The sequence below is a fragment of the Hippocampus zosterae genome, chromosome 16 (assembly GCF_025434085.1).
Source record: "Hippocampus zosterae strain Florida chromosome 16, ASM2543408v3, whole genome shotgun sequence".
Taxonomy (NCBI): domain Eukaryota; kingdom Metazoa; phylum Chordata; class Actinopteri; order Syngnathiformes; family Syngnathidae; genus Hippocampus; species Hippocampus zosterae.
Genome location: NC_067466.1, coordinates 7853217 through 7876197, shown reverse-complemented (window position 1 = coordinate 7876197; position 22981 = coordinate 7853217). Strand labels below are relative to the sequence as shown.

The 22981-nt window shown below is 40.5% G+C and overlaps 3 protein-coding genes across 4 annotated transcripts in view; 1 reads left to right on the top strand and 2 right to left on the bottom strand.

Annotated features, from left to right (window-relative positions):
- Positions 1–23: 23 nt before the first annotated feature.
- Positions 24–3154, top strand: LOC127588938 (neuferricin). The gene is made up of 4 exons (XM_052047964.1): positions 24–415; positions 1208–1348; positions 1530–1716; positions 1795–3154. The coding sequence occupies exons 1-4, from the start codon at positions 139–141 to the stop codon at positions 1964–1966; spliced, it is 777 nt and encodes a 258-aa protein (XP_051903924.1). The 5' UTR covers positions 24–138; the 3' UTR covers positions 1967–3154.
- On the bottom strand, positions 2049–14293 carry ankfy1 (ankyrin repeat and FYVE domain containing 1). Its single transcript, XM_052047748.1, has 25 exons — positions 14209–14293; positions 12430–12637; positions 12150–12268; positions 11563–11698; positions 10707–10830; positions 10338–10487; positions 10039–10204; positions 9666–9870; positions 9512–9580; positions 9215–9417; positions 9020–9117; positions 8514–8715; positions 8307–8405; positions 7839–7992; positions 7405–7573; positions 7060–7178; positions 6355–6511; positions 6061–6261; positions 5812–5988; positions 5553–5700; positions 4841–4931; positions 4625–4749; positions 4389–4535; positions 3543–3633; positions 2049–3454 (listed from the first exon to the last, which is right to left on the bottom strand). Exons 1-25 carry the CDS (start codon positions 14216–14218, stop codon positions 3322–3324), a joined length of 3501 nt encoding a protein of 1166 aa, XP_051903708.1. The 5' UTR covers positions 14219–14293; the 3' UTR covers positions 2049–3321.
- Positions 14294–15268: 975 nt separating this feature from the next.
- Positions 15269–22981, bottom strand: part of ube2g1a (ubiquitin-conjugating enzyme E2G 1a (UBC7 homolog, yeast)) — a 99601-nt gene continuing 91888 nt past the window's right edge. The window contains exons 2-7 of one of the 2 annotated variants that reach the window (XM_052047977.1): positions 21817–21946; positions 20290–20392; positions 20052–20149; positions 18777–18955; positions 18559–18678; positions 15269–16733 (exon numbers count right to left, since the gene is read on the bottom strand). In XM_052047977.1, the coding sequence (XP_051903937.1) occupies positions 18592–18678; positions 18777–18955; positions 20052–20149; positions 20290–20392; positions 21817–21862 (513 nt within the window). In that variant the 5' untranslated portion in view covers positions 21863–21946 and the 3' untranslated portion in view covers positions 15269–16733; positions 18559–18591. Of the gene's footprint in view, positions 16734–18558; positions 18679–18776; positions 18956–20051; positions 20150–20289; positions 20393–21816; positions 22018–22981 lie in introns of those variants that run through there. The other variant, XM_052047976.1, reaches the window with a different exon arrangement.

The window sequence follows — 22981 nt, the reverse complement described above, 5'->3', positions numbered from 1 at the left end:
GTACTGTACGTCGTGAACTAGCCTGAAACGTTGCTTGCGTTGCCGTTTGCGCATGCGCGCTTTCTTCTTCGTTCACGGAAGCACCTGCGAGGGCGCTAATGATTTTTGTTTTTCAGCATCACTGTGCGACCACAAAGAATGATGGCATCAACAATCAGCATACTCTGCTCTGCATTGGTTGCAATGTTATCGGCATCCTTGGCGGTGCTTTTCTTTCCTCGTCAGTGGTCGTTATATTCAGGAAGTAAATCAACACAGGAGCTACCCAGGCGACTCCTAAACAGACAGGAATTGTCTTTGTACGACGGCGAAGTAGGCAGCAAGGGTATTTACCTGGCGATATTAGGCCAGGTGTTTGACGTACACAATGGCATCAAGCATTACGGGCCTGGTGGTGCATATCACTTTATGGCAGGTGATTCAGATTTTTCTTGTTCGCCTTAGATAAAGAGTTAACTTAGAATATGCTGAATCCTTATCTGTTATACTGCATGACTACACTAGTCATAAATTGCGCCACTACAATAATGTTGCTGACGCTCACGTCTTCCATATACTGTGCTGTGCACATTCAATATGAAAAACAATCCATCGATTTAATTTACAACACTGTATCTACATAATGCATCAGGTGTGTAAAAAACCAATTTGAATCGGAAAATCTGTTTTGATTTTTTAAAAATGCTGTGCCTCAAAGTGAGCTGAATCGAATCACCCCACTTAATTATTTCGAGATACGTATCGTCTTTTGTTGGAGATATATCTTTGAGGGAAATGGCACATTTCGAGGACTGACAAGTTCATTAATATTTATGTGGAATGACAAGAAACGCATTGCATCATATGTATTATACTCTATTTTATACCCTCTCAAACTGAACCATATATCAAATCGGATCACTGAATCGAACCCATCAAATTGTTCCAAATCCAACAGACCTTGAATCACATTGCACCCCACGAATCAAATGGCCTTTTATTGGAGAGATACACACTTCTAATGTGCATATTTATACGTTTACCTGGTTTAATTTTGGGCATGTTTATTTAGTGCATGGTTTATTTGAAAAATTTCAGGAGGCTCAGGTGGTGTCCTCCTCCATTTCTGTAATGATCGAATTGTTTTTGTTACGCTATCATGACAGGAAAGGCCATTAAACAGAAAATAGGTCATATATATGTCTTTACAGTATGTTATTTTCCCCAGGTAAAGATGCATCACTGGCCTTTATAACAGGAGATTTCACAGAAAGCGGCTTGACAGATGATGTGTCCAGTTTGTCCCCATTGCAGGTGGTAGCCCTGTTTGACTGGTTGCTCTTTTATCAGAGGACGTATCAAACTGTAGGTGCGTAGATGTTTTGCCATACATTGTGCAATTTTAGTCCATAATGTGACTGTACATTTGCGGGTTGAGAATGGACAGCTTTGTCATTGACAGCAAACAGGACAACTGTGCAATATTTTGAAATGTGAATGTACTAACTGATATCCGCGATACACTTGAATCAAATGTGACTTGTTTTTAGGTTTGGTCATAGGACGATTCTATTCCAAAAGTGGAACGCCCACAAAGTTTCTATTGCACGTTGAGTCATTACTTGCAAAGGGCCAGCAACTCAAAGCCAAGACAGAGGCGGAGATGCTTCGATTTCCTGCCTGTAATTCTGAGTGGAGCTCTGCGAGGGGAGGGAGGGTCTGGTGCTCCACCAAGAGGTAAATAAATAGTTTGAGTATGTACAAATAGAACCGAGATGCAATGTTGTGATGATGTTTTTACTCGGTTTTCACCAGTGGTGGTGTTGAAAGACGTTGGACAGGTGTTCCTCGAAAACTATTCCCTGCAGGTGCTAGTGGATCCCGTTGTGTCTGTGTAGAAGATCCATCTGCAGCCAAGGAAAACCCCAACCTACAGGAATATGATGGCTGTTCGACGCATGCGGTTTCTTGCTCTTCAGTTGAATAATACAGTAGTTTAAAAAGATGGACAGTGACATGGATAGTGGCACATAACTGGGTTACTTTGCATAAATAAACAAGGGGGGGGATTGTTTTAAATGACCTTTATGTAAAGTTGTTCTTCCTTTCTCTAAAAAGGATACACTTGGAAGAAACGGCCTAGATATCTGAGCATACAGATACGATACATGTGCAGAAAAGATTTTACAATGTGCATAAAAGATTAACAGAGGCAAGATTTAAGTGTCACAATGGCGATCACAAACTGCAGTAAGTACAAAAATGGTAGCATTGGTCAAAAATATTACACATTTATCTGTACAATTTAACAATACTTAAGAGACCGCACTAATCGGCCATCCCTATCATTCTGACTCCACCAACCCATCGGACATGTCACATGATCTTTATAAAGTGCACCTTTTAGGTTTAGAAAATCAAAGCGATAAATGTGTCGGGTCAAGACAACTTGACTTGAGGCATCATCGTGGGGACAGTCATCACAACTGATATACAACCTCTTGGCCAAGTCAAAACTGGAATGTACTCAGATGCTGACTGATTTTAAAAAGAAGACATGATCTTGAAATGGTACAAATTATAGTACATGCAGGCATACAAAGTTGCTTGTCAGTACTTATACAGACCAAATGTATCAATGGTTCAAGCATCCCGTTCATCAACAATTTCATATTTGTGGGCAGTTATGCCACCCCCCAACCACACATGAAATGGAACTGTCCATGTTATGCTTCAGAGTCTTGCAAAGTGTATTTGATTTAATAATTTATCCAGGGAAAACAGTACACAGTCACAAGAGGAAGAGTTCAATTCATAACGACCTTATGATTTTGATTTTCTTTTACAGGTTGCAAAGCATTTTGATGGCGTGAGCGTATTATTCATGTTGCATTAAACATTTCTCTCTGCATAGGTGCCTCTCATGAGCTGCAGAGAGTGAAATAATTCACCACAGATAAACATCTTACCAACCCTGCTTCGGTAATTAAGATGTTTATCCTTGAATTGCAATGACCGAAAGAAGCAACTATTTGTTTAGAAAACAAGTGAATCATTGCCAACAGTGAGTTTAAGTTACCTCAGTCCAGCAGTCGCGAAACTGCCTTCTATTCATTGATATCTTTTGACACTTTGATCAACAACAAAATGAATAAACGTTCCATTAAAACATGAATGCTTTTCACAAGACTGGCATAGTAGAAAGACAATGGTCCAGAATCGGTCAGAATACTCTTTTTAGTACGTACTGCTACTGATGTCCTTTATGATGTACCCAGTAACTACTAAGTTGGGCCCCAGCGTGGCGACCATTGCCATCCGGGGAAAATCCAGGCCAGTGCATTAAGACACTCCACCCAGAGTTAGTACATCAAAGCAGATGTCACACACCCTCACCGGCTTGTTCAAATCAAACTTGATGATGGGGATCTCCTTTATAGAGCACTTGTGGCACAAGAGGCGCCCACAGTGACGGCTGGAGAGACAGGATTTAAAATCAAGTGTGGCACACCATGATGACAAAATGATGACTCAAAATACTGTAGAAAGGTCATGATACTAACCAGTGATGTTTCCTTGTTGTAACGCCAAACTTGGCAACACACTCGTAGCAGTTGGAACCATCACACCAAGGGGGCTCTTTGGACAGCATATCTAAAACAAAACATGAAAATAGAAATACAAGGTGGTAATATGTTTTAGTTTTGCACCAGGGGTATGGGAATTTTATATATATATATACACCGGTAGATAATCTCAATGTGCACTTCCAAAAGTTTAAAGAAAATACCCCCCCTCCCCACCCAGTTGATTGTTGTATTCCTGGCCAAGAAATGTTTTTCATACGAATATTTTCTGTAATTTTTGCTTTACTACCCGGGAGTGTTCATTAGTTTACTGGCTACGGAGCTGCAGTAGGAGCGGAACTCAATCGGAAACCGAGGATTTCCTATTTAGTCTTAAATGATTACCGTAGTGTCTTCTCAATCTTGTTTTAGTTAGAATAATGGCTCATTTAATTTCTCTTTTTTTTCTTTAAACCAATTCCCCATGTGCTTCTTGGCAAATCAACAATGGGAGAAAACCAAATGCATTCATTGAAAAGATGATTTTAAGACGTGTTTAGATCATGTATACGCTTGGCATGATACTGGGTATCATGTTTTGCTTTCCTTTCTGTTGAATTGACCGTCAAAGCGGAGCTCCGGTAGCCAACTGTGTCATGTAGGTAATTACAGTTACCTAGTGGCAACGTACATTTTTCATGAGGGGAAAACGGGGTTGTCTTTTTTTTTTAGGTAAGGCATTGATTTACTTGAAAAAAAAAAAAGCACCGGCAATAAATTAAAAATAACTGAGGTTATACAAACTATGGGCCACAAAAAATAAAATAAAAAGTATATACTTACCAAGAAGGCGGAAAAGCAACTGTTTTGTTGCTACTTGATAGTTGAAAATGTTAATCCCCTGATTATTATTGATGCCCAGGCGAGCACCAGCCCTCACAATGGCACGGCACAAGTTAGCGTTCCCTTTCATATAGGCCAGGAGCAATACTGCAGATAAAAACATCTGTCATTTATCTCATCACAAATATGGTAATATGGAATATGAAAGAACAAGAAATAATCCAAGGTTGATGTACCTGTGTTCCCCTCATTATCTGGCTTGTCCAAAGGATATTCAGGCATACACTCCAGGAACAACTCAAAAATGGCAGCAGCGTTTTCTTTACCATAGTGGCCTAAAATGTGCATTGGTGACTGACCCCTGAATTATATATGGATACAATGAAATATGAATTCAATTACTTGCAAATATCTTTCGGTTGCATTAAAAATATCCAGAAGGTTAAATGTACCTGAGATTAAAGGCCTCGGCATCAATGTTGGACTCTGTGAGAAGTGATCTGACATTGTTAAGGCGGCCATGCATCACTGCCAGGTGAAGAGCTGGGAATAATCACAGGAAGACTAAGTTTTTGAAGTGTAACTGGAGCAAAAAATAATTAACAAATTAAATTAATCACTAATTTGATCAGATGGAGCAATATATCAATTGTAACAAACGTCAAAAATATACAGTCAACTCGCACCTTCACGAGAAGGCAAAAGAAAAAACCCTGCAGGTAAACATTTACACGTTTAAACGTCTTCGAGAATAATGGGGAAAAAAAATGCAGGAAAATTGCCAGTCATTTAGGTGGCCGGGGATTTCAATACAACTTGTTTTGCTTTCTTGGTTCAACAGCTGTGAAGAAGTCCATGCACTTATTAAGCAGCTACACCAAATAGTCTACGCCTGCTCCTTTTTGGCTCATATTGGAAGCTGGCTGTGTTGTACAAGTCCCAAACTGGAGACAGTGTCATACTGGGAGGGCAGCGAATAAATTAAACTACTACTGTGATTGTTGTCTTGTCGTCCCCTGAACATTTTTGACTTCCCCGTAACGGCGGAAGACATGGCAACTGCCCGTAAAAAAATATGGCCAAAATAGAACATTTGGCATCTCTGAAGGGCAGATAATATCAATTACCGGTAAATCTGAAGTGAATTTCAAAAATGAAATTTACCATTATTGCCATTCTCATCCTCAGCAGCAAAGTCAATGCCATTTTCCAAAAGCACAGAGCAAATGGTGGCCAAATCCTGTTGAGCAGCCAGATGCAGGGCGGTTTGCCGATGTTTGGTCAATTCGTTTACTTTGGCTCCGGCAAGCAGCTGGTGAGTGACGCAGGGAAAAAAGCTCCATAAAAAATGATTCAATATCACAAAAAATATTACATGACAATATGAATGAAAATAAAAACAAACAATATGTAGAGGCTATACCAAGTTTCGAACAATGATCTCGGATCCAGCTTGTACAGCCAGGTGGAGAGGGGTGAGTTTAGCGGCATCCTGAACCCTGGAGTTCACATTAGCTTGCACACTAATGAGGAACAGAACACTTTCGATATCTGAATTTTGCACAGCCACATGAAGGAAATTACGCCCTTTATTGTCAACCTGGAGAGATGCAAATGTGAGAGGTCATGAGAGATGAAAAGTTGGGGTTCGTTCAGCCGTTTTCATTCCTACCTGTTCGGCAGCACCTGGCTCCCTTTTGAGGATTGCTTCGGCTGCTTTGTTGTTCTTGTGCGTCATGGCACAGGCAAAGGGTGTCATTCCTTGGCGGTCACGTATGTTAAGACGGATGTCCGGATGGGAAATCAGGAGTTGTATGATAACGTTGTGCTGGTTGCTAATGGCAGCATGGATAGGAGTTCTCCCCTCTGCATCCTGCAAAGAGATGAGAGAACATGTGTTAGAATGCATTCGTTTGTGAACAAGTTGTCCTCAGGCCAAAGTTGATGGAGCTAGAATGAGACTGACCTGTGTATTAACACTAGCTCCAAATTCTAGAAGGCACTGCACCACCTCTTCCAGGCCCCAGCTGCTTGCTAGGTGAAGAGGCATTTGCCCATCTCTGGCTTCTTCTTCTCCTTCACCATTTGGGCCTGGCCGCCTTGGGCTGTTCACATCGCAACCACTGCACCGAACAAAGATATGATGTGTATTGAGAGGGGGGGATTGGGGCACACTTGTGCAATCCGTCAATCCATTTTCCATTCAGGTCATGGATGAGGTGGAGTTTATCCCTGCCAGACTTTTGACAGAAGGCAAGGTAGAGTCTGCACTTAGTCGCCAGTCAATCGAAGGGCACACAAAGAACAGATACACTCACAGTCACAATAATGGGTAATTTCAAGTCTTCAATTAAGCTACTGTGCACGTGGAAAACGTGCACACTCCACATAGGAAACCCAGAAATTTGAACAATTTTGTGTAAAATAGAATTTGACCTACCAATTGGAATAATAATAATAATAATAATAATAATAATACACGTTAAACCAGTTCCAAAAATATACAATAAAACATTTGTAATTTCATTTGGTAATGATATTTAACAGCAAAGTTTATTGAGACCTCAACATTCATGGTTTGTCTGTATACAAGAATAGTCAACGATGGCATAAAAATGTGTGCATACTTAAAATTTCCCGAACACTGAATGAAGGTAATGTGGTTTCAAACCTGCGGATCAGAAAGCAAGCCGTGATTTCATTGTTCTCATCAACAGCTCTGTGCAAGAGGGTCTGTTGGCAGCCAGAAGGGCCTTTGCTCCAACATGTTGCATCACAGCCATGGCGAACCTTGGAGAAAAACGAAAAGGCAGATATTACAATGAACTCATTCACTCCCAAAGACGTTTTTAAACGTCTTTTCAGACTTGGTCCAGAATTGAGTTAAAAACGTGTATTTCTTTGTGTAACCATCTCTTGTTCAATTCAACTATTCAAATGCAAGTTCATCTGCATGAAATCTGAGTCTACATTCGCTTTTCAGTGCCAGTGGAAATAAAATTCTAATCTGTCTCACCAGCGTGGATGCAATATCCTCCAGGCCATTCTCCAGAGCAAGCCATAAGGGAGGGTCCCCTTTGTCATCCACCACAGACATGTCAGCTCCTCTTGTACAAATAGCATCCACTACTAATGGCAACTGATTACTGATGGCCAACTGCAGTGCTGTTTGTCCCTCCTGGGTCCTAACAGTGACGCAAGAAAAAAAAAAGTCCAAAAATGTATTTTAAACCTGTCTACAATCATCATTTACGGTAATTGTTTAAATAGCCAAAATAAAAACAACAATAGAAAGAAAGTAACTGCTACATCTGTCTGGTCATGGAAATCTTTGATCATCAGACTATCATTTATTTGTTGTTAGTTGTCTCATAAAAAAATTATCCTGAAGTAGAATGAAAATGACATTAAGGCAAATGCATCCCAAACATTTCATGACAGATGAGTTACCTAACATTGATGTCTGCCTGGTGCTCAAGAAGGAACAGGGCACTCTTGCTGTCCTGCCTTTGGATGGCCATGTGGAGTAAGGTTTGTCCATTGGACATGGTGTCATTTATAGACGCTCCTGAGCCCAGAAGTTGAGCTGCTATGGTGTGCATACCTGACAGGAGTAGATTGGCCAGTTTAAGACATTTCCATGCAGGTACAGATATGAAATGTAAATAGGTGGGAGGTCCTCGGTTTTCTTCAGAATAATATTTGCAAAAAAAGTACTTCCAAGGCCGTTGCAAAAAAAAAGAAAATTGAGAAACTCGAAGTACCCGAGCGTGCTTTTGTGTACCTCGTGGTGATGTGCGTGAATTAGTTTGTTGCATGCCATTCAGAACATCGACACTGCGTGTTTGTACCATCGTAAAAGTGAGGACACCCTGTAGATGCTTTAACAAATAACTGCATAAGAGTGTTCAATTATACCTGTCCAGAGGGCCAAGCCCAAAACTGTCTGGTCCATAGAATCTTTGAGACTGAAGTCGGGAATGATCTGGAAATTATTGGAGGCATGAAGTGCATTTTCTGCAACACAAAGGAGGAGGATAAAAAAATGGATCCACTGTAATATGTTAATCTTAGTCTCAGCCTACAGTATGACTGAATTGAAGTACGGTAGAGAAAATTTCTGACCTTTTTGCTCTAGGATGACAGAGACCACATCCGGATGGTTGTGAGCGATGGCCATGTGAAGGGGGGTCTGCGTAGCCACACCAAAGGTGTCATCTGGCAGAGGCTTCAAGGTCTGCAGGTTGGGATTTGCGCCCTGCTGGAGCAGCTCTGCTGTCAGGCTTGCAAGGCCAAAACGACAAGCAGTGTGAAGAGGGCTTTCCCCCTGAAATTGGAGACAATCCATAATATTCAAAAGTATGTATGGAACAAGTGAATACTTGTCTCAATCTGTTTCAGTTTTGATTTTGTTTTTTTCTGTAAAACACAAAGATATTAAACACTCGTTTATAACGATGGTCACAACGCTATGTGCGGCTCTTCGATATTCAAATGTGACCTTGAATTTGATGATATTGGATAAAGGTCTTGTTGCTTTTTAATATTTTCCAGGGCACTACATGATACAGTATATTTATTGACAATCTACAAAGCCCCAATTGTTCCTGTTTTGTTGAACATCAACGCACCCATTTGTTAACATGGTTGACTTGTGCCCCATGAGAGGCTAAGAAAAGAGCAGCTGCCTCATTGACTGCACACGCTGCTCTCTGCATTAGGCAGTTTCCTGGAGAAACAAAAAGAGAAATGAGATTAAAATGTGTGTGAAAATAGTACACTTCCATTAAGACCAACCACGAGAAAAAGAGAAAATGACTCCACACCCGTTGATGCGTCAGGTGCGTCGGCATTGCTCCCTCTCTGGATTAATTGTGCCGCAAAACTGTTCTCATCAAATGAGGTGCCGTTCACAACCGGGGCATCATCCTCGAATGGATTTACAGAAGTGTCTGAAGACACTGTGATATACTGCAGAGCCAACCACAAAGCTGTGCTGCCCTCGTGGTCTTTAAGTTCCAGGTCAAGCCTAACCAGATGTAGTAAGTAGAATAGTAAGACAGCTTCTCATCAAAAGTGAAACTCAAGCGATATATTCAACAGGTAAGCATAGAGTAACTCACTGCCTGCATTGAAGTAGCTGGTTGAACACTGGCTCATTGCCCGAAGATACAGCTTCATGCAAGGGAGTTCTAACAAATCAAAGTGGAACAACCTTCATAGTCTCGTGCAAGAATATTTTCCCAATGCAAGGTTCATTAAAAAAATGTGACCAACCTGCCCTTGCTGTTTTGCATGTTAGGATTGGCTCCAGCTTTAAGCAGAGCTTCTGCAATCTGCGCCATGCCACTCATGACTTCTACAGAGTGTTTCTTGGGGCTAAAAGAACAAACGAGGTGAAGAGGGGTTTCCACCGCTCCCACAGTGGCGGCGTTGACCTGAGCTGAGTGACGAATTAGGAAGACGGCGGCAAATTCGTCACCTGAAAGAAGAGGATGACTGTGATGGAGGAGGACAAGGAAAGCTTACATGATCGCTATTTGGAATGCAGTGGCAACGAGTGCAGAGTCTTCAATGTTCATAACAATAGACAGTTGAGACAAAGATCGAATTAAATAAAGCGTCGGAGCGTTAAGTAGTAACTTCACACCTCTTTGGATCGCTTTATGCAGAAGACTCCATCCACTCTGGTCCACCATATCCACATCTGCTTTATTGTTCACTAAAGTGGTGGCAATGCTTTCCAATTTTCGGCACAGTGCCAAGTCTAGAGCCAGATCGCCATTGTTGTCCGGTTCATTCAGCTTGCCTGGCAACTAACAACAACAACAACAACAGCTACAAATGAAACCATTTAAATCTCAATGACAAATGTTTATTCTGCTGTGCCAGTTACAGCACAGCTCACCAAAGTCAGGAGTTATTAAAATTGTAGAGATGACAACGGACCTGAGAGTCCATCTCGATGAGATAGAGGAAAACCACATCTTCTCGCTCAACTTTGATGGCTTTGTGGAGAGGATAGTCCGTTTTAGACTTGATCATCTTGTACAATAGTTGAGCGCTCATGGTGCTGAAATCTTCTTTCCTGAGGTCATCCTAAGTAGAGAGACAAAGACATTAATCAGAAGCCGCAATTCATTTAGACTGCTGCAACAATAAGAATGCAACATTTCAAAAAGATCAAGCAGATTCATAAAATATAGAGAGCAAGAAAGAATACGATGAAAGTTTTAACAACACATATTTCTGAGAACAGAGAGAGAATTATGATGTAGCCTGACGTCAGGAACTCTCCCAGATATGAAAAGAACTCACCCAGTGACTGGCTATGATCTCCCCACAGTAGTTCATCAGAGTTGTGGCGTTTAGCTCCTCGGCTGTTTGATAGAAGCGAATGCAGTTCCTGACGTTCACTGAGGACATGACGCCTTTTTCACACCTGTCCCCACGCGCAGAAAACAATGTAGCGTCAGCTTGGTATGTCAAATATGCTCAATCACCATGACACAAGGTCCACCTGTACACTCAAGCGTGGGTTTTATTCAGCTATTCTGTCTTCCTTGTCACACATTCAAATCCATACGTGTTCCGTTAATTGAAGACTCTAAACTTAACTGTCCGGGTGGACGTTCGGTGGGATACATCTCGTTTGTCTGTGAACTTGTAGAGAACAGTTCAGTTTATGATTTGTTTCAAGGAAAAATTACTTTGGGTTGCACCATTTTCAGCTTCCGAACAGTCTTGGCACTGCCATGTAAGGTTCAGAACTTTGTGCTTTTTCTTCACACTGGCTTTGTGCTTGTTATTTCGCTTGAAATGCTTAAAATGAAATACACCAAATCCCACAAGAGGTGGGCTGTATTGTGGGGTGTGGGGGCCATTTAGGGGGAGCAGTAACCACAATTCATGACAGAGTAATGTTGGTTACATATGGCAGCAACGTAATCTGAATGATTTTTTTGCAGTAGTTATAAATATAGTAAATACTTATTTGAAAAAGAGTCCATCAATATAAAACCAATTAAAAAGCGCAACAGTAACTGAGCATGCCTTCGATTGCCAGTTGACCTATTTATATTCAAGTCCCACTGAGCAAACTAGTTCATTGCACGCCATTCAGAACCTTGAAATGTTGTAAACCGAAGACCCTCTGTATTTGTGCCAGACTGACCTTTCTCTGAGCAACAGAAGCTGAAAGCGGTTGGCCAGCTTCATCAAGTCAATGAGAAATGCATCATCTTCACTGAGCTCCAGGTTGTCGGTGTATGCCCAGCGCAACATTGCCAGAGCAACCTCAGGTTTGCAGTCTGCAGACGTGTTATGAAGCATTGGGCAGAAAGAGACCAGTTAGAATTCTCAGAACAGTATTCTAACTTCCGCTGGATCGGGGTCATAGCTACAATATATTCCCCTGCTATTTGCGGAACGGTATGGTGATGAGTCCTGCTATGAATAACAATTAATGGCCTAAAGGAGATTTTTTTTTTAATGCACCAGATGTGTATATTCCATATGTGATCTGTAAAAATTCCAATTGTCTATCAGTAATGAGGCCACTGTCATTTTGTTGAAATTACTAATTATTACCCTCTGACTTTGGCACTATTTTGTGGCTCTTACCTACACCGTTTTATTTTGTGCTTTTTGTGTTTTGTTACAGAAAGAGCAAATATCTTAGGGGCCCCCACCCCCCCAGCCCTCAGCCAACAGGTAGAGGTTCTCTGCCTTTATCACAGTTCGGCAATATCAGTCACTTACCAGACAAGTCCAATTCAGAGGTGGTGGCCATATTGGTCAGACTCCAGACATCGCTGCGTGCAGCTAGAATAAACTTGTGGGCATTGAGCTGATTCCCCGCGATTTTCACTTTCAAATCACTGCAGGAACAACACAAACACCCTTGAAAATACTTGAATACAAAAATGTAATTGTAGGTAACAATCACAAACAAAGTCAGAAAACCACAGAACAAGCTGGATAAGAAAAAAAAAATAAAGAAAGCATAATAGCATTTGCTTCAGCAAATCAATGTGCCCACCTGTATTGTTCCTGTTGATACAGGTCTGACACAATGTCCAGAAGACGACTAATAAAGGTGTCCGCAGATGCTGGCGTGGTGGGGCCTTGGACAGACACTTGAGCAGCAAGGACAGCGCAGCGTCTCTCTGTGTCAGCCAGCTTCTGCTGCATCTTCACGTACTCCTGCCTCAGCAGGGCCAGATGTTTCTGCAGCTTGGCCACCTCCTCTGCGCCACATTGATATCATGCAGACAGAGGACAAACAAATATGCATGAATACAAAAGCATGTTTAGTTTAATCATTGATGAACGAAATAGAATGGGAGAAAAGACACTATATTGTTCTTCCAAAGCATAGAATAGTTTCATTTGCAGTATTCCAAAGCAATGACATACAGTACAGTCATTCATTAGTTACACCGGCACAAAGTGAGATCCAATTTTTTGTGAAATCCAAATTTTTCGAGAAGACCAAGCATTTGATTGTGCAAGCGCACACAATGTTGTGGTCTATGATGGCATTCTGAGGTTATTTGTTGCTGCAGGACATTTGTTGCATTAAAAAAGAAGTTAGAGAAGTATCAAGTGGTGCGTATAAACGTGCTTCCTTTTGGTGTGACTTTCTCGATAGCTTCTGATGTTGAAACTCTAAATCATGACTCAGCCAAGTCCACCAAGTTCCACTGGGGCCCATTTCCTTCCTTTAAAGCACTAAACTATTTGTAAAGAGGATAAAAGTGCTGAGGAGGCTAGTTACTTTGTCCTGCCTTGTAAACTGTAAGTGGCAATGCTGCAAGTCATGTGACACCAAAAGAGTCGCTTTGGAAAAAAAAAAAGCATGTGGTCAGCCCCACATAAGAAGGGTGCTATACTGGAGCAGCATCTGAAAATTAAATAACCACGACGCAGCTCCGGTAAAACACAGGCCATTGTACTTTGCAGACTTTAGTTGTATACGATATGGAAATAATGATGTCACTGCCAGCCGTACCATGCATAGTAGGGGCTACAAAATCTTTGCTAGTAAAATTTTCAAAGCATGTAAAAAACAAAATTTCGTCGAACCGAAACAGAAAACTTCGTGATAAATAGTTATTAGTACATAGAAGCGGTCTTAAACTGACTTAATACAAGAAAGCCTAGTCATTTAAATGCACAATATACAATTAAGGCGACATCATCGACCCTGCTTTAGCACAACTGTTCGCACTCTTGGTTGGTGACTTTTTTGTAAGTTGTTGACAGCTGCAGCATTTTCCTTCTGTTGGTGGTCATGGTCATGACATTTGTAAAGGCAGCACAAACACCTGATAGGGAGGAAATGACATTAAGTAGCTCAACAGAATTCAGTGCTCCTATTTATTCAAAAGGAAGAGAATAGGTGCTATACGTGCATATATGTGCATTCAAAATATGTCACTCTGCTCAATTCAGCGGCACATGGTCTTTATTTTCTAACAGCGACGATCGGTTTTGCTTGTCACTTAATTAAAACTTCGTAACGAATGTTTTGCACAAGCACATTAGTCATCAATTGCAGTACTATAGGCGACTGTCAGTCTTTGCTCGTTCAGTTGAATAGAAGCGACAAAATAAACTGCTAGCTACATCGGGAGCGACTGATAAAAAGCTTGCTCACTTGCAAACTGAACAGGGCGATAACAATGTATCGTGTTGTTTCGAAAGGAAATATACATGAAATCGGTACGAGCAAGTTGGCCAAGCCATATATCGTAACACGCCTACGCAAATAAAAGGGAGTGGACAGACAAGACCCCTAAAAAACCCAATCTCATACCTTCCGCCATGTTGCTCTGCGTTGACTTCGTGACCGGGCGGTGATCTCGCGATAAGACCAACACGGCCGAGAGGAGGCGGAAGCACCGCGTTCAAGCCCGTCAATTTGAGTGCTGTCACGTGAACACGTCTGGCTTGCAGAAAGTTGATTTGAATTTGTCGCAATGAGTGAATAAAATAATTATTTTTCCACCTACTAAAGGCAGTAATATGCAGCTGCCTGTTGATTTGTGAACAGGTGACTTTCTTTAATAAATATAATAGATTTTGAGAGGGGTGTGTCCAAGCTTTTTTGTTTGAGGGTCGCACACATAAAATGTAATTATGCAAAGTCCACTTTAAAATTCTCCAACGATTATTAAACACACTAAAATCAGTCAAGTAAGCAACTATATATTACTGTATTCATATTTTCTGATTATCTTGAAAAACCGCTACATAACAACTTTCTGTTCAAGGTGATAAGGGAAAGTATAGTTTAGTATTTGCCCGTTTCCGTTCCCCCACTCCCTCTGCACTAAAAAGTGGTCGAATCCCATCTCCACATTCAGAGCCAAAATAGGAGCAAATTACTAAAATGACCATTTTTAAGTTATTTGAGAATCAATATGTTCATTAAAGTAACAATTTTTAATTCTAAAGTTCCATTTTTTTAGTTCAAAAAATAGAACATTTAAGTGGATGGACGAATGAAGTGTCACCTAGGGACAATTTTGAGTGTTCATGCATGTTTTTGGAATGTGGGAGGAAACCAGAGTACCCGGAGAAAACCCATGCAGGCCCGGGGAGAACATGCAAACTCAACACAGGGAGGTCAGAGCTGGAATTGAACCTGGGACCTCTGCACTGTGAGGTTGACGCGCTAACCACTGTAGAACCGAGCCATCCATTCTAAAGTTGAAACATCTTTATTCAACAGTGTTTTGAAAAGAAATTTAGTCAATTAGCTTATTTGTATTTCAAAATACTGTATCTAGAAACGCTCTACAGTATAAAAACCAATTTATTAATATTTTTTCATCACCCTATATTCCCACTCTGCCAAATTCTGCATTAAAAAAAACTTTAACCAAGCGGGCTGTATCAAATGTCATTTATAGGAAATGGCGTAGGCCACAAAGGGCCCTTGAGCTGTAGTTTGGACACCCCTGGAGTATGGCAATAATAACTTACTGGAAATGGAAGCGAGGCAATTAGATTTGCTTCCAGGAAAAGCTTCCGCTAACTTTCTCAGAACAGATATGCTATTTATGAAGGGCCCAGAACACAAAAGACTGAATTTAACACGCAATTTTTTTGGGGGGGGGGGGCACAATATAATTGAAGAGCTCACAACAGGTGACAGGTTTCATAACATAAAAAATACCCATCAGTATTTTGTCTTTGTACTTGAGCCAAAAACTGCAACCTTTCAAGTGAGCAGAATAACGAGGTTGGATTTGATGAAAGAAGAGCACAACGATATGAACACATACACCGTATGGACAAACATTCACAAACAAAATGCCAGAAACAAAAATAAAATAAACAGAAAAAGAAAGACGAGCATGCAACAATTCCTACTATGGATGACACTGACCCCAAAAAAACAGAGCAGCCACTAAAAGAGCAAATTTTTGGAGGACCTTAAATTGTACCACGTGTACAAGACTACACTTCATATAAGGAGATTTATTGCTACATTAAATTGGGAACAATAGCATCACTATACTGTGTGTGCTGGTTATCAGACCAATTTGTACACTGCAAATACAGCATTTTCCATTGATTTCCAACATTTCATTTACTACTTGCTCAATGCAGGATGATGTGGCCAAGCATTTTTATCTGGAGGCACTTTTACAAAAAGACCCATAAAAAAAACAATTGTGCATGCACAAAATGAAAACGTATGTTGCTTTGTTTATTGATAAAAGAATGGGATGATAAGACTTTTAATAGCGAAATAAAACCCAATATTACTATCAACACATTTAAAGTTAGGTTGTCAAAAATGTTTTGGGAATCCATGACAAACACCAAATATGGCTGATCTAGAAATGACAAAACTTGGCGTGCTTGAACCAATCAAGTCCTTCGCAACAGTCCGATCCGCAATTTAAGACCATCTGTTGAAAAATAACAATAATTCGAATAATAATGGAGCACGTGTTGGAGCGGGGAAAAGGGTAAAATAAATCAGAGCCAGCGTGATTCAGTAAGACTAAGTGCATGATGTATGGAGAGGGATCTTATATATTATCCGGTTTAGTCTGTGCTATATACATGTCTTTACAATATCTTCCTGAATGTTGAAGCAGTTCATTGACTTGCAAAGTGTTGTTTTTTTTTGTTTTGTTTTGTTTTTTAATGTTCAGTTGGCACTTGCTTGGTGGTTGTCTTGTCAGCCGTGGTAGTCACTCTAATGTTCTATTGCAGCTTAGAGGAGCCAGTCATAGTCTTCCTGCCAAAATAAAAGGACGACGAGCCTGGCAAAATGGTGGAAGAGTGCAGGAAACAGTGCCATGTTGAATTTCAATTGCAGACCTGTGGAAAGGGCGCACAACACAGAACAGAAATTATCAAGACGAATCACAGTGGACCGACTTTCGTGACCGCTCTCTAACGGTATCCTCAACATCTAAGGACCGAATTGGTCAATTTGTGTTTTGTGGTTCAGGTATCATGTCAACAAACAATTTCTCTGGATTTGATTTGCAGTAACGAAGGACAAACGTGGTTCGGGGAAATGTATCGGTGCAAAAGTATACATTTTATCAAGGTAAAAGTGAAAGTGGTGAGAAATAAAGTACAAGTGTGTGACAGTTCCACTTGAGTTCAGAAACGAATCCTTTAGCTTCAAGATGGCTTATCAAGAATTGTTTTTCAAGACAACGTGGTGCCATTTCTGCAGCTCAAACGAGTACAATGAACCTCTGCGAAATAGATTAAACTCCATCAACAATTGATGACCCCACTCAAAAGGCTTATAGTTGCCAATTTGCGCCGCTACTTTTGTCTAAATGACGCTCCTCAACTCATATCAACAGTTCCTTGGAACAAAGATGTCACTGGATGTCATTAAAATAAGACATATATTTGCTTTGGTGGCATTAGCACAAAAACAGCAAGGAGTTCAAGTTTGTTAAGCAAAAAGACCTGAGGAGAGGATTTTAAAAAACAATCTGCAAATAGAAAAAAATTGTAAACAGCAAATCGGGACTCTACAGGGATTCACAATGGAGTTCCTGACATTCTTGCACATACTAAGAATATGTACGTGTACTTTGTGGAGGTGTGCTGCATGATCCAGTCGATGGGCAATTTGAATACGTGCAAAAAATTCCTCTGCAATTTTTGAAGATGCCAAGTCAAGCTATCAGCAAGAAACCTTCGCTTGGAAAAAGAAAAAAAATGCTTTGAAGAGGTTCCAACTTGCCAAAGAACACATCGCCTGCACGAAAGGGGAAGGGTGCAACATTACTTCCAAGACTGTTAAAAACAAAATTGTTCTTGTGTTTCGGGGCTGCAGACTTTGTCCGGATAGCCCCCAAATACTGAATTCAAACTACAGTGCACTGTGCAGAAAGTGATGAATGGTGGCACAATCATCAGGATAAGTGGCTGTTTCTCACACTCATGCTTTTGAGCCGACGTATGCCATGAGGAGCATCGCGGATCAGATTGAAAACATCAGAATCCTCACACAGTTCATGTTGCTTAACTCCAAAAAGGAAATGCTCTTGAAACAAGACAATGAGCCCAAACACACCAGTAAACATGCAGCATCTTGATTAACAAAATAAAAACAGGGATTTTCTTTTTTTAATCCGACAAAGAAACAATTGGGTGACTTCAAAGGTGTCGTTTGTCAGGCAAAACCAAGACATGCAGAGGAATTGAGGAGTGTCATCTAATTGTCCTGGGCTGCAATACCCATTTTCACAAGTGCCAGATTTTGGGTGACACCATAAAACTAAAATGTGAAGCAGTTCAAATTGGCATAACAAAACTAACCTTGAGTTTATACAGTAAGCGTTTGAGAATCGTAAGAAAAATGCTGGCAGGAAAACAAGAAGTGCAGTATGAATACGAATGAAAAATTTTATTTGAATCCAAATAAGAGTTATTTGGGAGCCGTCAGTGATCTCAATGAGCTCTTTGCCATTCTCGTTCAGTGTGACTGATTCGATTCAGAGTAAATGAATATTGTGATTAAAAGTATATTCAACTGGTGCTTTACTTTGAGACTGCATAGCTTCAGCAAAAACTTTTACGCTCACAGAAGAATTTATTTTCAAATGTGGACTCTTATAATTTTTTTTTCCACATCTCACCCTCCAAAGAAAGGGTTCGAATCTCGCATACTTGCCCCGAAAACATGAATCGAGATCCTTGCTACATGTCACTCAAACGCAGTCTCTTGGCTTTTCCGTACACAGCGTGCAACTTTTCTTTTAAATGCTCCATGCCTGTCCTCCCGCCACTCTTTCTACGAAGGAGAAAATAAGGGAGGGGAAGGGGTTAGTTTGAAATCTGTTTTTTCAAACATTCCTAATTTCTTGTGTTTCTAAAACAAAGTCAACTTACTGCTGCATCGACGTTGGCTGGCGAGTCGCCATTTGGGTCTGCCAGCATGGAGATAACACTAATCATAATAGTTTCAACTGTATGGATGGGAAGCCAGCGCTCTTCTGGTTTTTCATAACCATACTTGTCCTCCCCGGGTTCGTGTAAAATAGAAATACATACATCGCCGTTCTTGTCAACTACAAAAAGCAAAGAATTAATGACAGGACAACTCCAACAAGCTTCTTGTTTAATGTGGAGTACATAGCGGTGCATCGCATTAAATTTGAACATCATACAAAGGTTTATTTCTTTTAATAGCTCAAATTAAAATGTGAAAATCACAAAAATGATTCGGGAAACGTATAGAAAATACTTTTCAGAACGAACATTTCCGAACTAATTATAAGTGTTTGTTATCTTACATTCGGGCTTGAGATGGCAAATTTTGGGTTTTCCTATTCACGGGTAATTGGGACTGGGCCGGCCCGTGAATAGGGAAAGACCGACCGAGTAAAATTGAAGGCCACTGAAATGCATGGCAAGGTTTGGGCAGGATAAATGAAAGCCAAACAAATCTTCAAAACACACAGATAAACCTCCAAAATGCAGGGATCCAAATATCGTATCATGAAACTATCTAAGAGTGTTACTTCTTTAGCTGAACCACTGAAATAAATTATGTGACTTTGCCCACATGTCCTAGTACTGGGGACGGGGGGGTGTCATCCCCAAATGCGCCGCAGCAAGCGACGGAATGCTCAATTACTGCCATATTTAATGACTTTGTTGGGCTGGATGCATCGGTCCATATGGAGCTGTTTCACAAGTGTAAAAAAAACACAATTGATTTCAGACCATCTCTTGTGACTAAATTTGCCTTAGGTTATTTAAGATTTAATTCATTATTGTTGTAGTTGAAGTGATATTGTTGGCCAATATCTGATGTTGCATAATTACCAATGTTTGTTTTGACATTCATACTTGGATTAAAAAAAAAAAAACTTTAAAAATCACAACCCACCAGCTACACTGTATTAAAGTATTTCTTCTTTTATGGACCTTGCAACTTGATAACATGATAAGCTGTCCACTGTAGTAACGGCTGTCCCTGAATGGGTTAATCGAGTACTTCGAAATGGAATTCAGTTAATAAATGGAAGACCCCCTATACAGAAGTGCCAAATGTCGGACTGCGAGGGCCTCTCTTGCCAGAGCCTTTTTCAGATCAGCACCTATGTTTTTTTTTTGCAGGTATTTTGGCAAAAACATTGTGCATCTCCCGGCTGTACCTACCATTAGGGTGCCAAATATCTGTGATAAATTTCATTTTAGGTGGCCTGAGAGGGTAGTCTTTGGGAAACGTCAGATGAGCTTTAAACACACCACCTTCACTGTGAACAGTAAAAAAAAAAAAAAAATTACTTTATCAATGTCAATACTTTCAAAACATTCAAACCCGTAAGTGACAAGAGCAAGTCAGACGTAAGAATGTAACGCGGTATCATTCAACATATAAAAGGTGACGACTTACTAAAGCGTGTCCGGTGGCCCAATGATAAGAACTTCCCATCTGTACAAATCATTATCCTCAATCAGGCCAGCTGAGAATCCTTCTACCGGGTTTTTATTCAGCTCTGGAGACAAAAATAAATGGCAAGTTAAGTCACACCTAGTTATCAGTCTATGCGATTTTCGAACTTGGTGGTCAGATGAAGATCCAGCATTCGTCATCTAACGACTCTGGCAAGACTTTTAAAAGTAGAATAGCAGCGTGATGAACCAATGAACTAGTTTCTGGAGTGGTATAAGAATAGGTCACAAAAGGCATGCTTTTGTTTCATTGTACGTAGTATTCATCGCACCCAACGCCCGCTAAAAACAACTAAACAACGGCCCAAAAAGCGTCACAGTTTAAAATAATATTTTAAAAAATACAATTTATTACACAAATTCAACTGTTAATTTCCCTGTATTGAGTGCCAACTCTGCATCTACAACCGCATGTCAGATAAGGTATAAACAGGAAAATGCTCATGCCGATAACAGCTAGCCCTACAAATCCTTTCAAACATCATACTGAAATACACTTATGTCACGAGTCATTCCTCACTAGATCACGATTTGCGAGTCCAGAGTCACAAATATTTATATTGTACAGTATCGGAGAGTTTTTCAATTGGATCCCTGTCCTGCACTGGAGTGGCTAATGCTGTAGCGAGGATGCCCAACTGAGCATAGACCTGCCTTTTTAAGGCACACACACACAACCAGTCATAGCTACTTGGTAAACATATACCGTAAATAATAAATACTCAAATAAATAAAGGTGCAACTGTGGACAAGTAGTTGAGATCGCTAGCCAGCACCTATGGTGACGCTAGTTCATGCCTCCCTTCTCCAGTGAGCCTCGAGTAGTGTATTGTTTTCTGTGTCCACTACTGTGTTGCAATGTTGAGGTCAAATGTCATGGATGTTTTCACGTGACAAATAAAGAGGATGATTCTTCTAATAACATATACACTACTTTCATAGATTTCGTCTTTACGGGGGAATGTCTTTCAACGTGAACGGGGGAGAACTGCTGAATTTTTCAAGAGGGCAAGAGAATGTTTCGGTAGTGAGTGAGTGTTTCAGTAGTGTTCATGGCAGCGTACTCGAAGTACTCTCACTGGACGCGTTTCAGTGATGTCTATAAGAGTATTTTACTATTGTGTGAAAGAGGTCAATCCTTGAATATTGTTCATAAGGGTGGCCGGCGGCCCCTCATACCTGACAACGAACGTGCAACTTATCTGTATGCATCATGACAGCGTTGTCTCCGACTACGTACACTACAGGAGGTTCTTGTTTAAAAAACAATACCGTGTCTGTTGACATACCGTGTCTGTCAACAATCACTCCGACAAGCTTCCCGCAGTTTATTCAATTTGGAATGGGACATTCGCGTTAGTGTGGGACATTGTTGCAAACAGTTTGCGACCGTGCCATCGCTTGAGTCCCAGCTAAAATATTCATTAGCAAGGCAGGCAACATCCGCTAACGTCAAATGTTTCTTTACCTGCGAGCTGTCTCCTGAGTAACAGCGCTGATTGAGGCTCTGTCATAGTTTAGCCAATGTGATGCAGCTATTGTGAACAGTAATATGCCGAGGTAACAGCGTTTTATTCTCGTTAACTGCACAGTGCGCTTATTTTCCGTTTAGCACTCGCGACATCTCTTCTTCTTCTTCTTCGTTGCCTTTCGCTGCAGTTCTCTCTCTGCTGAGCACCGCTACCGTTTCTTCTTCGTTGGTTTCCCATCAGCTGGTGTCCTCATAGGTACGTTGCTGCCATCCTCTGAAAATTTATTGTATTTCAAACACAGCACTGTACGGTACCCTCTCGTAAACTACAGATGCCCAAGAAATAATTAACTGTAAGTACAGTAATAAAGTATTTCCCACTAATGTTTACAAGACATATGTGAGCTATTTTTATTGATTCCCTAAACCTGCAATTACCTGAAAACAAATTCAACACGAAAGTCATGAAAGATATTTTATATCACATTGTTCAATTTTATATTTGAGGCTCATTTGAGATTCATAATTGTAATCTTGTATAACTAGTTGCCCTGTGATTTACTGGTCAACGCTGTATATCTCATATACAAAGTAATACAGGAAAGGTTTTGCAATACAGAAAAGGATAAAAATAGAAAATGGAGGATTAGTGGGAATATGTAAATGTGAACAGGCACATTGAACGTCAGTGTGAATTACACAAACACTTGCAACAACATGCCGGTTGATCAGCTGCACTGTTTTGTCCCACTTTCTCTTATGATTCATATATATTGTGCCACAAAAATATGTTTTAATATAGTAAGACCATCTCACTTAAAACTATTGTGTTGTGATTTAACTGACATCTGGAAGTCACAACACATTCATTTAGCCCTCATCACCTGACAGCCACATGTGATAGGACTTGTGTTTGCGTAAAGCTAATAGCCATGATCCATTATTGATTGTTTACATTGATCTTTAAGTTTGGACCTGGAAAAAGCTGCATTGCCTTAAGACCCTTCGTGCTAAATGAAGATGAAATGTTCTGGTGCTCTTTTGTGGGTATGAGAAACTGAAAAACAGAGACACGAGTGTTGCAGATGAACAAACCCACACCAAAGCAACATAAGATAATAGTTACCAATATTAATCCTTTTCTTCTATTGTTTCTCAAGAA